Source organism: Neomonachus schauinslandi, chromosome 16, assembly GCF_002201575.2.
Source record: "Neomonachus schauinslandi chromosome 16, ASM220157v2, whole genome shotgun sequence".
Lineage (NCBI taxonomy): Eukaryota > Metazoa > Chordata > Mammalia > Carnivora > Phocidae > Neomonachus > Neomonachus schauinslandi.
In genome coordinates this window covers 25,820,324-25,835,796 of record NC_058418.1, presented here as the reverse complement: position 1 = coordinate 25,835,796, position 15,473 = coordinate 25,820,324, and the positions used below count along the sequence as shown (strand labels likewise).

The following is a 15,473-nucleotide window of genomic DNA, read 5'->3' as shown; positions in this document are numbered from 1 at the left end:
TGATTGTGAGTTATCCATGAGTGTGTGCATGTGTGTGCATTGTGTATGTGTGTGATTGTGAGTTATCCATGAGTGCGTGTAGGTGTGTACATGTGATTTTAGGGTATCTGTGAGTGAGTGTGTATGTGAGTGTGTGTCTGTGACTGTGAAGTGTCTCTGTGTGTGTGTGTGTGTAGGTGTGTGCAAGTGTGGGAAGTAAGACGGGCTCTGTGTACCATGTTGCATTCGCAAGCACCCCAAGGGGCAGTCCCCCACAATGCCTGGGTTATGGTCAGTGGGTGATGGGTGGGGGGATTCCTAAGTTCTCTGGGAGAAAGGAAGGCATGAGGGGCTAATTATCGAGACTCTTCAGTGGGTGGGAAGGGCACCCTTGGGCTGGCCTCTTGGAGTGGTTGAGGGAGGGCTGCCTGGTCCCCCTCTCCGAGCTGGCGTTTTGGGGCTCCTGTGTGGCTCTGGGGAAGGTGATTTCCCTGGTTTGCTAGCACCTGGCTCACCGGGAAACGTTCAGCTGCATATGGGGACACACCCAGGACATGCAGGGCAGGGTGGCCTTGACTTCATCTTCTACTCTCCTTCCTCTTCTTCGGAATATAACCGTGCAAGTTACATTCCTAGTCCTATCCCTGGGCGAGGACCCTAAATGATGGTCCTTAATGGACCCTAAATGATGTCACTACCCCTACCTTCACTCCTGCCCTGGGCGTCAGCCTGGCCAGTGTGCTAGAAAATGTTTGGGGCATCGTGAGGTTCCCACAAAATATGAGAGGCCTTAAGCTAGCAGCCTGTGGGCGGATTCAACCTGCAAACATTTTTTGATTGGCCTGCATTGTGCTTTAAACATTGAGACATTATATATATATATATATATATATTTTTTTTTTTAAGAGAGGGAGGGGGAGTGGCAGAGGGAGAGGGAGAGGGAGAGGGAGAGGGAGAGGGAGAGGGAGAGAGAGAATCTCAAACTGACTCCGCGCCTTACTGCCTTGCTCCTGGCCTGGGCCGCACTCGCTTGCAGGGTGGACTCGACAGCGCCGGGCCCCTGAGCAGGAGGCCCCTGTCCGGGCTGGCTGCACACGGTCAGAGGCGCCCTGCCCACCACAGCTGGGTCTCCTGGACATCAGCTGCTCTTTCTCTGTACGGCTACATTTGCAGTGAGTTTGGTGCCTCCGCGGATGGGATGCCTCAGTCTTCCCAGAATGTTCTGTGTGTGGTCTTTGATTCCCAGATGTGCTTTGAGGTGGGGAGAAAGACCCCTCTCCAGTCTTGGGAAGCTGTTGGCCCAGAGCCATTTCAGTGGAGTCTCAGATCTGGCTGATCTCTCCTCAGGCTCCGAGGTGGTGTGTGCACTGGATCCCTGCCCCACTGCATCAGGCTGCAATCATATCTTTCAGGGGTCGGACTCAGGCTCTTTGAGGGCATATTGTAATACGTATTTGAGATGAACTGTACCCCAAGGGCCTGGTTCTGGGCAGGCGCTTGGCTGATGTGGTTGGAATGGACTTTCCAGTGACACAGGGCGGTGTCCCCACTGGGAGGGAACCCAGGTCCAGAGACTGGGGCTTACGGTCACCTGACACACCACAGCCAGAATCCTTGATTCTCAGTCCTAAGTCCCGACCCAGAAGGGCCCAGCCACTGGGGACCCCCCGCCTCCCTTTGGAGAAATGGCAACATTGGTGGCAGCAAATTAATGCAGGACTCGGGGTCAGGGTGGCCTCAGTTGCCGAGGTGGGGCAAATCTCTCAGCAGCCCGGATGTGACAGGGCCACAAAACTCCCACTTTCTTTCGCGCGGCCGCTACCTGAAGTCGCCTGGTTGCTAGCCACTGATGCTTTGGGCACATTTGCAGTCTGAGGTGTGCCACCCCCAGCCCCCAGTCTACCGTCCCTCCAGACGGGTATTATTCATTTCCCTCTTTCGTTGGGTGACTCCGAATGGGAGCCTGTTTACGGCCTGGGCTCCCAATAGAAGGCTGCAGGTTCCCTCCTTATAATCTATTCTCCGGTGGGTTTTATTTCCAAAGCACAGCAGTATGGAACCTACCCCTTTGGGAATTCACTGGGCTTTTTTTCTTCCCCAGGACAACCTTTTCTCTCAATTTTCCCTCGAAGGAAGATGTTCTTGCACTCGTGGAACTGGTCATTGGCCAGGCCACCTGCTGGGGTCTTTTGTGTTCTGGGTGCTGCAGGGCACTGGCGAGAGGGGTGTTAGAGAGGGGCTGCAGAAACTCAGTGGTCAGCCCCTCTGGGGACACCTCCACCAGAAGCCGTCTGGGTCCTGCAGGTCCTCCTCACATGCCCCCAGGGGACTTTGAGGGTCCTGAGTCTGCTTCTGCTCTTGGTTCTGCAAGAAAGCAGCAAATCCCCCCAAAGCCAACCCCGCTGCTCCCTGGAAGTTGGAATCTCCCTGCAGGCCAGGAGTTCCGGATGAATGGAGGCTCTCACCCAAGAGACAGACTTCCCCGGCTAAGCGGGTGCGACGCTCACTTCCCACTGCTCTAGACTGACAGACAACAGCCTGTGTCGCTGTCTGGGAGACAGGACTGGGGAAGCCTCACACACATCCTGGAACACGCAGGGAGCTGCTTTTGCCTCCGAGGACGTGCCAGGGCTGTGTCCCGGGCCATGGGTGACTAGCTTCACCCAGGACCCCGATGCCAAGGAAGTGTGCCACTTCACACGGCCAAGCTTTCTGTGCCGTCCGTGTCCATGCTGGCTTGCTGGGTGGGGGCCGTGGGGGGGATGCAGGGCGCACACACGTCATCGCCTGGACCCCCCAGGGGAGTGGCTGCATCACCGGGCAGGCATTTAGAGGGAACCTTGGCCATCACTCACTCCTAATTTTAATGACGTGCATTAGCTAAATTGTGTTCTGAGTATTCATTCAGTGCTGTTTATGGCGTGCTCTTGAGTGCGCTTACCGTTTGTCAGAAGTGCAAACTAGCGAACATACGAGCCTTTAAGACAGGCCATCTGTTCGTCTTAGACCTTTGGACGATTGTCAAATGCTTCTAAAAATAAGTGCTCACTAGCAGAGAGGGGCTGCCCAGGTGATAACACAGCAGAGAGGGAAGCAGGGCTGCCTGCGTCTTTACCCTCCCCAATGGGAAATGTATAACTTGAGTGTTGGGGGGCAAAAGGGAGGTGGCACGCAGGAAGGGAGCCAAGGGAGGTGGGGAGCACGAAGGCCCTGCTGGTACACCTTTTTGGCTGGAGGTGTGAGTGTCGCCCCGTTCCTTGCCTTTCGTGTAACTCCACAGCTCAAATACATTCGATGGCTCCCCATGGCCCAGATTTAAGGGCGAGCTGCCTCGTCTCGCATCACAGAGTCTCATCAATAAGGCCCCCACCTTCCTTTCCAGGCTTGTCTCCATGGCACATACCCTGTGCTTCTGCCAAGCTGAATTATTCATTGTTCCCTCAGCATATGCTGTGCTTTCCACATTTCACAAGCAGAACAGCGCCGTGGGTCGGAGCGTGCTCTACACACAGACTGCATGGGTGAGGATCTGACACAGCCGTCAGCAGCTGCAGGACTCGATGCTCTCCATTTGCCTGCCTCAGTTTTCTCATCTGTAAAATAGGGATAATCATCGTACTTCACTCCCGGGGTGGTTGTGAGGTTTCAAGAGTTAATATAATTAAGGGGTGAGAACAGTGCCTGGCGCACAGTGAGCACAGGGTAAATGTTAGCTGTGATCATTATCAGCATCATTGGCGCCTCCATGTGCTTCTCTGGGGGAGGGGGGTCATCCTCCTTGGAGAACTGTCTCTGTGTTCGTGCGCGCGCGCACACACACACACCCACCCTGATGCAAACCCTAACCAAGCCATAGCACCTACCAGTCAGAAGTCCTCTCTCCAAAGTCCCTTTTTGTGAAATGTCACCCCCTCCTTTGGCCAGGAGCTTGTCAGTGGCCAGGATGGGCCTTATTCTCTCTCTGTCTGATGCCCACTGCATTGCATGGGGCCAGGCTCCGTGTTTGTTAAACGACCAAACAACAGAATCCCGCTTAGCTGGAACGTGGCTGCAGTGTTAGCCTGAAGTGTTCTACCTTTTCCCCTGGAAGCAGAGGGAACATCTTCCCATGGTTAAGGCAGGTTCTTGGACTTGGTCCCTGCTCCTGGAGAAAACTGTTTGTAAAGCCAGCCTCTCGGGAACCCAGGAGTGGCCTAGTGGTGGGCAGTGGGGAGAAAGGGCGTTGACCGCAGCCTCTTTTCCCACCTTGAACCAGAGGGAGGTGGGGTCAAGGTGAAGCCAGGTGTGTTCTGTAGGGGAGGACAGATGGAATATTCTGGGGGGTGCTAAGCATTCCTGCACCCTTAATTTGCCAGGGATGCAAGGGCCAAGCCCTGGGACCAGTCCTTCTCTGGTGCCCCTTGAGAGCGAGGGTCTCCCCATGGAACTGTGAGCTCCTCGAGAGAGGGCTGGAGCCTCGAACTCTTCATGCCAGTGCCCAGCTGGGGCCTGACATCCGGGGACTCTGTGAATAGCTGTGGAAGGAATGAGTGAATGAGTGGGTGAACACATGGATGAGTGCATACTTCCCTCCCCCATGGAGTCTCCAAGCGCCTCCCCTCCTCACCAGATACCTCACTCTGTCCCCTGGGGCGGGGGAGGGAGAGCAGTGAGTTGGGGGTACTGAGGCTGCAGCCAGGGGCTTGTGGGGAGGGGGACATCTGGAGCGCTCCTGAGATCTTGCCGGCCCTTAGAGGAGGAGCTGGGAGAGGCACAGTGTTCAGACCATCAGACCTCCGTGCGGTTCCCACTGCAAGCCCTGAACCATGTGTGGTGCCCAGCGGGTCCGGGATCCAAGGAGGGAACCGACAGCCCTTCCCTCACGGAGCTGCCTGTCTACTCAGGAAGACGCTCAGGGACACCATTTATGGAGCACTTCCTCTTGGCCAGGCCTGGGGCAGCGGGGGTGTCCATGCACTATTTCCTGAGTCCTCAGGGCCTCTGAGGAGGAGGGCTCTGTTATTACCACCCCTCCCCCAACCCCCAGAGGTCAAGGAACTTGCTCAAGGCCACATGGCTATCAAGCAGCAGAGTCAGCATTCAAACCCAGAACTCCACTTGTCTCAGGCCACTGGGGCTTGCTGCCTCCTTGTGAGCACCCAGGGCAGTGATGCTAGGACTTCACGGGCACTTTGTCCTCCAAGGAGCTGGGGCCCCGGAGGGGCAGCTAAGAGTGCTCTCCGAGAGGGACGCGCCTCGCAGAGACCTCTCTGGTCTGGGTCTGTGCCCCTTGGGGTGTGCGGAGAAGCCTTCTGTTGCTTCACAGACCGGGTTTGCCAGGCTGGCCGGTGGCCAGCACCTCTGGTCTCCCCTGCTTGACGCTGTGGTGGGTGGTGTCAAAGGGAGACAGGCAGCATCCCAGATCAAGGGACGGAACACAGAGCCAAGACCTCAAGAAGAAACCCCCGTGGCGGACGAGGGAGGGGCACCCTGCTGCACACGTGGGTGCGTGATGGTGGCGAGGCGCAGACTGAGTTGATGCAGGGATGCCTCCTGGTTTGGGTGAAACCGGAATGGGACCAGGCCAGAACCTCTGGCTGGCCCATTCAAGCGTGTGTCAGTGATTTGGGAAGGAAGGTCCAGTGATGGGCTCCCTGCTCCTCGCATGTTCCCTCTGTGCCCAACACACGCCCTGGCTTGGGCTCTAGCTCGGGGTCATGTTGCTGCTGCATGCCCTGCTCCAAGCATGGTGGCCGTCACCCAGCAGGGACTCGATGAAGGTTTGTTGAATGAATGAACGGTCATGTAACTGAATGCAGACCTGGGACAAAGGGCTCCGTGGCCTGAGGGCTCCGCGGACAACTGACCACTCACACTGAGAGAGATCTCAGCAGGACCCCCGACACCCCCTCGCCCATCACTGACTTGTGGCCCAGTGCGCCAGGCCTAGGCCCCCGAAACAGGTCCTAGCAGAAACCTCTCTCCCCGAGAGCCTCGTGCACTCTGCTGAGTGAGTGCATCTCAGCCGCAAACCAGGACCCCCATCCCTCCCTCCCTTCCCCCCGTTTTATTTTTCTCACCTGCTTCTCGGCCCACACCTGCGTCTCCCTGGCAGGTGGAGAGGCCCTTGTGGATGCCAGGCCAACCCCCTGGGCGCCTTCCAGTCCTTCCTGGCTCCCACCCCCACCCCACCCCCAGCCTTTATGGTGCTGGGAAAGTGTTTATCTGCAGGGTTGGTAGTATCTTTAAAAAACGATTTTCTTCCTTCTCCGAAGGGGCTAAATATAGCACAGGCATAAATAGAGAAATAGACATTAAGCCAAATGCCCTTGTGAGAGCCACGCGGGTGGACGGGGCTCTTGAAGACGGCTTGATGAAGCCCCCCGCCCCTCGAACCACAGCTCCGAGCCGCAGGGTAGGAGCCGCGCGTCTTTGGGTTTATTCAACTGTGCCGATCGGCGGTGGCTCTGGCAGGAGCCGCTCAGCACGCAGGTGTGTAGGGTGATTGGTGAGTCCTGGTGACGGGTCCCCGCCACCCCCTCTGCCCTTCCGGCGACTGTGCCCTCAGCCTGTGGAGGAACCGATGCCCTCCCCGGCCGAACACCTGGCCTCCTCGGCGCCCCCCACCACACTCACACTTATTGGGTGGCATGGGCCGTTCTCTCTCGCTGAGCCACCATCTGCACCATTAATCCTGCACAAACGTTTGGGTGTCTGTGTGTCTTGAGTCCCCCCTCCCCTCATCGGGCCCCTTGAGAGGGCTGGGCCCAGCTGGAGTCTTCCCCTACCCTGCACTGTGCCCGGCCCAGAGAAGAGCATCCAGCAGGTAGTTAATAACGCAGTGCTGAATGAATTCTGGTGCCCGGCCCCCTTGGGGCATCAAGTTTTGACATTTCCATCTGCTGTGACATCCTGGGCTTTTGTTCTTGTAGAACTTTAGGGAAGGAAGTTTTACCCTTCTGTCTTAGAACTCTCTTTGGGGAAGTTCTTTCTTGAGTCTAACTGAAGAACTACCTGCTACTGCTCCTTAAGAGGAAAGGCCCACTGTGGTTTTCACCTGAGAAGTGGCGTTTATTCTCCTATTTCCCTGACCCATGGCCCTATGCATAGGTTCCCGCCTCCTGGATTTCTATGCCAGTAGCCCGTGGATGAGCCAGTGTGGACCACGGGTGTTATACTGGCCCTGTTCTTGGCATCCTGGCAAAAGGCTGTTTCATTATCCAGAGATCCCTGGATACCCCCCTTTCCCCGTGTTGGTGGTGGGTGGTCCTTGAGGGTTTTGTAGAGATCAAATGCCATCTCTGGCTTTCTGCTGCTTATGGAGCGGTCCACATTCAGGGGCACCCCGAGCCTCCACCACCCAGGTCTAAACCCCTCCCAGCCTGCCATGTGACCTCTGCTGGGATCATCTCCCCGGTGCCTGCATTTGCCAGGCCCATTCGAGCCTCCGTACCTTTGTCTGTGCTGTGCCTTCTACTCAGCACGCCCCCTCCCCTTCCACACATCCTACCCGGGCACTGAGTCGTTCATTTACCCTTCCAGTGATTCATTAAAAGATATTTGCATGGGTCTACTTTGTGCCAGGAACCACCATTTGTGGACCTGTATATGTTTATCCTCCTAACTTCCCTCCTCCCCGTCCTCCCCACTCCCCGCTACATGAAGACGGAGCTGACCACACTCAGCACTGGTAATTGCCCGGCTGTTGGCAGGGTGGCAGAGTGAGACCCCCAGTCGTTGCTGGGCGCTGTGCCTGCCATGTCACCACAGGGCATCGTGTGCCCAGCCCCGGGCCAAGCACTGTGGGGCCGAGAAGGGAGGTGGAGCCCTCCTGACTGCAGTTCAGCAGACGACGCTCGTCTTGCACTTGGGAGGCACGTAGATGGGTGGCAGGGGGGTCGGGGGTGCCTCGAAGGGCTGCAGGGAGGGATGGCAAGGGACCGGGTGCCCAGAGGACTTCAAGCGTGGCTCGGCTGGGAAGGAGGAGAGAGGAGGTGAGAACTGAATCACTAAAGGCTCAGAGGCTAGGTGGATGCTTGCTTGGCTGTAGGGTGGGTCTGGCTCCCCGCAGGACTGGCTGCCTGTGCTTGCCTAAGTGTGGGGAGAGGTGCCTCGGCTGGAGGGGGGGGCGTTCCCATGGCAACCGCCGCATCCCATCTGTGGCCTCAGACAACCTGCCTTGTGCCTCTGGGTCCGTGGCACCCCCACCGAGGTGCCAGGCCACACCGGCAGAGTTTGTCCTCATGCCCGGTGTGGAGTGTGGATGATCTGTGGACTGGGATGCCCATGAGCTGCAGGGTGCTGCGAAGCCTGCCTTCTCGCCCAAGGCCCTGGCTTTCTTGGATTCCAGTTGCCTGGTTCCACCCTGCCTGAGTCCCAGCTGGATGACCTTGAACCGGAATTGAGCCTCTCTCAGCCTTATTTCTTCATCTTACCGTGTCCTACCTTGTAAGGCTATTGTGAGGATTGAAAGAGCTGTCCCTCTAACGCACACAGCACGTGTGCTGGCCAAGCGTCAGCCATGGGGCCTGGACCCAGGAGCCCAAGGAAAGGGGACAGCGGTGGTTGGCGCTCTGTGCTGCGGGCATCAGCAGGCACCTGCTATGTGGGGACAGGGCGATGAGCTTGCCGTGGGGGGTGGTGACATCATCACGGAGGCGGCAGCAGGGCTGACAGTGGGAAGAGCCTGCCACAGGGGCCCTGGGCCACGGAGTGGGGGTGGCTCCAGGCTCCCTGGCAAAGCGGCGGCCATCGGGCATCCTCTGGTGGCCCTCCCAGCTGGACCGGGAGCCCAGGAGAGAGACGCAGCGCCACGTCTGACCTCTGGTGGTCATGGGCAGATCTGCAGCCCGGCGGCTCCCAGCCCCAGAGGCGTCCGCCACCGGGGTCGGGACCCCCCCCCCCCCCCCCCCCCCCCGGGAGGACCTCGCTCCTCGTGACTGGAGGTCCCATGCTGCTCCCAAGCAGGGCTCCCCTACCCTGGGTGGATTTTGCTTCCTTTCTCCAGGTGGCATGAGGTTGAAGGTTACCTGAGGCTTTGGTGAGATGGGTCCGGATTTAGAACAGGGACCACTGAAAAGAAACAAAATCACTCTTGGAGGCCAAATCCCACCCCCAGCCCCAGGCCACTGGTTCCTCTGAAAGCAGGTCAACACGGCTGGCCTGCTCGGGCTGGCACGAGGGAAGAGAAGCCGTGGGCTGCGGTGAGAGGGACGCGCTTGGCGGGGCGGGGTGCGGGGGGTCCCACCTGGGCCCCGACTGCCCAGGCGGATTCGGGCAAACCGCACACTCCTCTGGCCGGAGCAGGCTGCCTCCTTCAGCGCCCTCCCTGCTGGGTGACCCGGCCTCGGCCCAGGCACCACTGCCGCCCACTGCCTCCGCACGTCTGGACCACTCGGGTGTTTCTTGGCCGGAGAGCTACGTGGCACATCTGCTGTCGCCCTCCACGCAGCTCAGAGCAGCTCCCGGGAAGGACTGAGAGGGGGATCTGGGGAAAGCCTGCAGGCGATCAGATATAATATCCTCCTAATCATCAGAGCGAAAGGGAGACGGGAGAGGTGAGCAAGGATGTTTTTAATTCCTGCCACCCTCCCCACCCTCCAACCTCCTTGCACGTACCCCCCCTTGCCTTCCCTAGAGCCAGTCCCCATGGTAAGACCTGAACGGTCTTTAAAAACACAATTTCTAGAGAGCCCAGGTTGGCAGCAACAGGAACCCATCCCCGAGCCCCAGATCAATGTGGCGTCTTGGCAGCTGTGTCCCCCGAGCACTTTTTCCTGGTTGCATTTTGTGTTGTAATAATTGAGACGCTTTTCTGTGGCTCCCAGTGTAAATGCACTGAGTGGGAGGGGACGGGCCTGCTCTCCATTCTTCTGCCCTCATGCGTGTCTCCTTTCTTCGCCTTTGCAGAACCACACGATGAGCCAGCACGCACAGTGAGGGACCGCTCGACAGGACACCTCTCCGCAGAAGGCTTGCCGGAGACGCCGTGGGGAGGGCCATTTGAACATTACATCCAATCAAAGTGTCATTTGCAACCCAGATGTAAAACTCTAATGATTTGGCCATGAGGCGCTGCTATTATAAGCAGCTGGAAATGAATATTAATGGCAGAGATTAAAAGTATTCCATGCTCAGTATTTTTTATTGTCCTGCTACAGCTAGTGTGCTTTTAGAGTTTCCGCCGAAGACTACATTTCTAGAGTTAGAGAAACCCGCTTTTTGAGGCTATTGTCCTTTGTTCCTTCATGTATTATATTGATAGTTTTTAAAAAAGGATTAGTGTGATTTTTTTTTTTCCTTTGCTTCTTTTTTTTTTTTTTTCTTTCTTGTTTTTCTTTTTCCCCCCTTCGGTTAACTACTTTTTAATTGCAATTCTAGGTAATTGTGCATCGTGATGTGATTGCTTGGCTATTGTCTGAATATTTCCTTTTAATTTTTTAATTAAAGACTAATGCTTTGATTGGATTTGCCAGTTCACCGGACAGTGATTAAAACTATGTAATGAATATAATCGGTTTCAGTGCAACTGGATGGTCTGCTTTTAAATGTGACTTAATCTGACTGCAGTTACTAGTACAGTTCAATAAAGGGAATCCATGCGATTAGCATTGGCTGCCTGGTTCTCTCCTCCCCAGCCTGGGGCTCTGTGGGGGCTGTGGTCACCCAAAGGGTGGGGACCTGCACATGATAGACCCAGCCTCCCTTGGGAAAGAGGACACATAGTAACCTAACACACGCAGTCTGGATCAGGTGGGCAGTGGCCACAGAAGTCAAAACAGAAGGAACCCTTAAAGATGAAAGACTGATCTTTTCATTTGTGGATGGGGGAAACTGAAGCTCGAGGGTAAGTGGGCTTATCCATGATGTTTCCTTGTTTCTCCCCCTGGGGATGGCTTTCCCACATTCTGCATGCAGATGGTTAAGTGGTTAACCCTTACCTGGCCAGGACTTCAGGCAGGACTTGGATTCTAGTTGTGGCCAAGGCATGAGGGCGTGACGGGAGCTGGGGCTAACCCCCCAGCCCCGTGAGATCCAGGGCTGGGGGGCTGCAGAGTGGAGCCAGGTGGGAGCAGTGGGTTCCCAGTCACGGAGCTCAGTGGGACGTGGGAGTGCTGAGACCCTGTGGCCGGGGCCAGCACTCTGGTGGGGCAAGTGAGGTGCCTACAGCACAAAATCTCAGGGGGGCCCCCTCCACTTGCAAACCCCAAGAAGAGGGGTTTCCTGACATTTCACATCCTAGTTGCCTTGCTTTCCTCACCTCCCCGCCCCCCCGCCCCGGCCTTGCTGGTGCCCCAGGGCCCACCCAGCAAACTTAGTCTCACACGTGGCCGCCCTCCCACCCCGCTGTCATGCTGGTGCCTGGCTGACTTGCCAATCAGAGGCCAGGGCTTCAGAACCTGCGTGGGGAAGCCCTTCCCTGTTAACTTTTCACAAAGGGCAAGAAAATTGGTTATTACCCTCTGCAGAGCGGAAATGAAACAGGCAGACAGATTGCACCTAATTACAATGTAATACTAAGTCACAGGCGTGGAATTTGTAGCAATAATACCCAGCATCTTCTGACTCCCATATGGAGGGGCTGCTGGCGACCTGTCCGAGTTCCCCTTTCTGCCACCTCATGTAAGGGTCTCACGTGGGTGGGGCATTTAGTTTAATAAAATGCACATCACCCCTGCAAATCAGAGCAGACTCCTGCCAGGGCTGGGCAAAATGGAGCTGTCGCCCTTAGAATTCACGGTTCTTGCCTCCTAGAAGTCGAAGGCAGTGAACTTTGATTTTTAGTCCCCCGGAGACTTGGCCATTTAGGGGGAGACCTCAGCGTAGGCATCTGTGTTCCCCCGAGTGTGGCCAGCCACAGTCTGCCCTGCATCCACAGCAAGGCCTGCCTTCGAGACAGCACCGAAGGCTGTGGGCAGGACCAGCACGTCCCGGGGCTTGCCAGATCACTGTCTCTGGGCCCTCTCCATCTCCAGATTTATCCTGAACCCCATGGAGCCCAGGTGAGTCCTCGGTAAGTACCAACAGAAGATTTGATTTGACGGTTGGTGGCGTAGGGCTAAATTAGTCACTGCCCCCATTAAAAATACAGCGGGGGGTTTAAGAGCTTTTCACGCCATGTGGGAATCAGCAGCGAAGCCGGCGGATGCCTTGGGTAAGGAGAGAGGCAGCCTAGGGGACCGCGAGGTAATGAGGTTTATGGCGATGACAAGGCAGCCAGGGAACCCCACCGACTCCCCCCTCGCCTGGGCCCATTGTTCTCTGGCTGGCTATGCCCCCGCCCTTCTGCTGAGAGCCCCTCATGACTTCGTGTGGGGAGGGGGCTCTAAAGGGGACACGGGGGGCCCTTACAGGGATTGGTATGTGTCACCATCAGACAGTACTGGGGTGGGGGTAATGCAGGGCGCATAGCTTTGGAGACCAGCCCCCACCTCTCTCCAGTCAGAGGATCTGAAGCTGGGATGAGCCAGTTTACCTCTCCACCCTGAAGGACCTCGTAGGGTCACTGGGGGGCTTTGATGCCATGATGCCCGCTGAAGGGCTGGAGACTGAAAGTGGCATGGTGGTTGTTAGGAAGACGATGAAGCCGGGCCTCTCTGCACAGGAAGGGCCCCCTTTCAGCCTGGAGGGTGCAATCACATCAGTCACTGGGAGTTTGGATGCTGGAGTGGGCAAGGTGACTGGAAGCCTAGGGTTCATCGTTGCTGTGTTTGCTTGTACAAATAAATGATCAGTTTCTAGTGACTGTGGGCGCAGGAATTTTGCCCAGGCTGAGAAATGGACTAGGACACCTGGGTCACAGCGTCCTGTCGTTGGAAGCAGGTGGAGAAGGGTTTTGGTCTCAGTGGAGAAACTGCCATAGGAAGAATCTTCTCAAGTTCCCCCAGCCACAGATGATGCTCCTCCTGACCTCACAGTATGTTTAATATTTAACTTTCTCCTGTTTTTTTTTTTTTTTTTTAATTCCCATCTAGAATGTGCATTCTTAGGGGTGGGTTCTGTACTTACAAGCGTTTAGGACCAAGGTAGGACCAAGACTTCAAGCCGTCAGCCATGCAGCCAGCAGATATTTACTGGGGATCACTGGGGATATAGTGATGGACAGGCGATGTGGCCCCTGCCCTCATGGAGCTCACGGTCACATGACACCCCTCTAGCAAGCAAGCCTGTCAGTAAATACCTGGTCACCCACGGTCTCAAGCACTATGATGGACAAGGAGCAGTGTGAGACATGTGGGGGTGGGTGAGATGCGTGAGATGGGTGGGGACCACGGGTGAGATGGGTGGGGACCACGTCAGAGGCGGGGCTGCCGGGAGGAAGGCCTTGCTGAGGAAGTGACGTCAGCTGAGACCTGGAGAAGGAAAGGCCTCAGGGAGAAGCCTCGAGTTGGAAACAAACCAGAGGTATCCTCAGGGGTCTCTAGTTGTACTGGGTTTCTATTTCAGATGGTTTGAAACAAGCCCAGAGAATTTCAGAGTCTTGTCCAAGGTCACACGATTCAGGATAGAATGGAGACTATAATCTGGGTGTCCTGCCTTCTAGCCTCGGTGTCTGATTTCCTCTGTGGCCACCTCCTATTTGTTGAAGGGCAAATTGAATAATAACTATTATTATTATGAATAAAACGGCATACTGCGTAGGAAAGACTGCTGGCTCTCCCCCTTTTCCTCAATAAATTAATTGATTTTTATCTGAGCAAATGTTACCTTGGAGAGGGTCAGATTATATATCCTATCACTCCTGGAAGTTAGGTGTGGCCACATTACTATTGGAAGCTATACTAGTTCTGACAATGGGATATAAATAGAAGTGATGTGTGTAAATTCTAAGAATTTTCCTTAAATGAAATGAGCTCATCCCTTTCCCTTCCTGATGGCTGGAATGTAGATGCAATAGCTGGAGCTCCAGAAGCCATTTTGAACCACGAGGTAACCTGGAAATGGAAGATGCACATGGTTTGAACAACAATATAGAAGGATCCTGGGTCTCCAACTGTGCCAAATGCCTACTAGCTCTGTCCTGCTTCCCAATAGGTTTCTTGAACTTGAGAGGGAAATAAACTTCTTTCTTGTTTAAGCCATTATTATCTGGTTTTTTTTCTATTATAACTGAATCAATTCTTAACTACTACAAATTAAAATATATACATATATGACTTCCAAGTAAGAGCAAATTTACAAGGTTTAAGGAAAGGGTATGAGATGGTTAAAAATATCTAAAGGTTAAGAGATATACTTTAATGACATACTATAATCGATATCTATTTGGCCAATAAGTACATTGTGTTGGGCTGATCTGGGCTGGTCTAAGCTTAGCATGGCTGATCTGAGCTGGGTTGTCTGGCTGTTGGTTAATGTAAGATGGCCTTAGCTGGGATGACTGGGGTGCCTTTACCCTGCTCTTCATGTTTTGTCCTCTGGCAGGGTAGCCTGAGCATGTTCTCATGGGCTTGGCCAAGGGCAAGAGCAGAACAAGGAGTGGTCTTCAAACTTCTGCTTGTGCGTCATGTTTGCTTGTGTCCCATTGACTAAAGGAAATCACATGGCCAAACTCAGACTCAAGGGCAGGGAAATACACTTCCCCTTCTCATGGGAGGAGCTTCAAAAACTCAGGAGAAAGGGCTGGACTCGGGAAGGATGGAGAATTAGGGTCATTACTATAACGAATCTACCACGGAGCTGAAAGGCCCCCTTCACTTCCTCCCAAGGCAAAGCCTGGTAATTAATGGGTACCATCTGTGACCACAGTTTTGGAAAGGGGCAAATCGAGGCGGTCCAGCTTAGCCTTGGTGGGTTGGACCTGGCTTTTGGAGAAGAGAGGCACCCTCAAAAGACTGGTCTCCCAAATGCCTGTTAGCTGTCAAAGCATACAAAGATTCACAGGGCCTCTGTTTTTACAATTTACAGTTGAATCTGGTTCACTCAGACTTCCTAGGAGACTGACCAAGGATTATACACGCTGCATGGCACTCTCCATTTCAGGGAATGGAAGAAAGCTCACAACACTTAACAGAGACTGAATATTTACAACACGGTCTTGCTCAGTCTCTCCCCAGAAGCACCAAATGGCTGATGGTTTGCCATGCACACCCCAGCTGTTCCTTCCTCCATGCTTTTCCCCATGCTGCCATCTCTTCTTAGAATGCCCTTCCCTTCTTTTTGGCCTGGTTAGCTCCCAAGTTTTAAACTCAGCTCACTGAACTCAGTAAGCTCATTAAACTTAAGTGTCTAATTCTCAGGGCTAGGACCTGGGTGAGGTGAGGTGAGGGAAGCACCCACTTTGGGTGCAAAATTTCAGGAAGAACCAACAAGCTCAGTAATCAAGATAAACAATATTTTAATGCAATATTTTAAAAATCAAATTGGCAAACTGCAACCTGCAGGCTGGCTGCCTGTTTTTGAAAAAGGCTTATAAGATCCAGGGCTGGGTTAGGGTGAAGACAGTGAGACAGGGTCATGCAAATGCAGCATTAGATCCTGTCTTTATTTAAAATGTTGCTCTTTGGGGGCGCCTG

The 15,473-nt window shown here is 54.7% G+C and overlaps 1 protein-coding gene across 1 annotated transcript in view; it reads left to right on the top strand.

Moving 5' to 3' along the window:
* Window positions 1–10,167, top strand: part of ZNF423 (zinc finger protein 423) — a 281,922-nt gene extending 271,755 nt beyond the window's left edge. The window contains exon 8 of the mRNA XM_021704842.1: window positions 9,868–10,167. Within this exon, the coding sequence (XP_021560517.1) occupies window positions 9,868–9,897 (30 nt within the window). The 3' untranslated portion in view covers window positions 9,898–10,167. The remainder of the gene's footprint in view (window positions 1–9,867) is intronic.
* The last annotated feature ends 5,306 nt before the right edge of the window (window positions 10,168–15,473 follow it).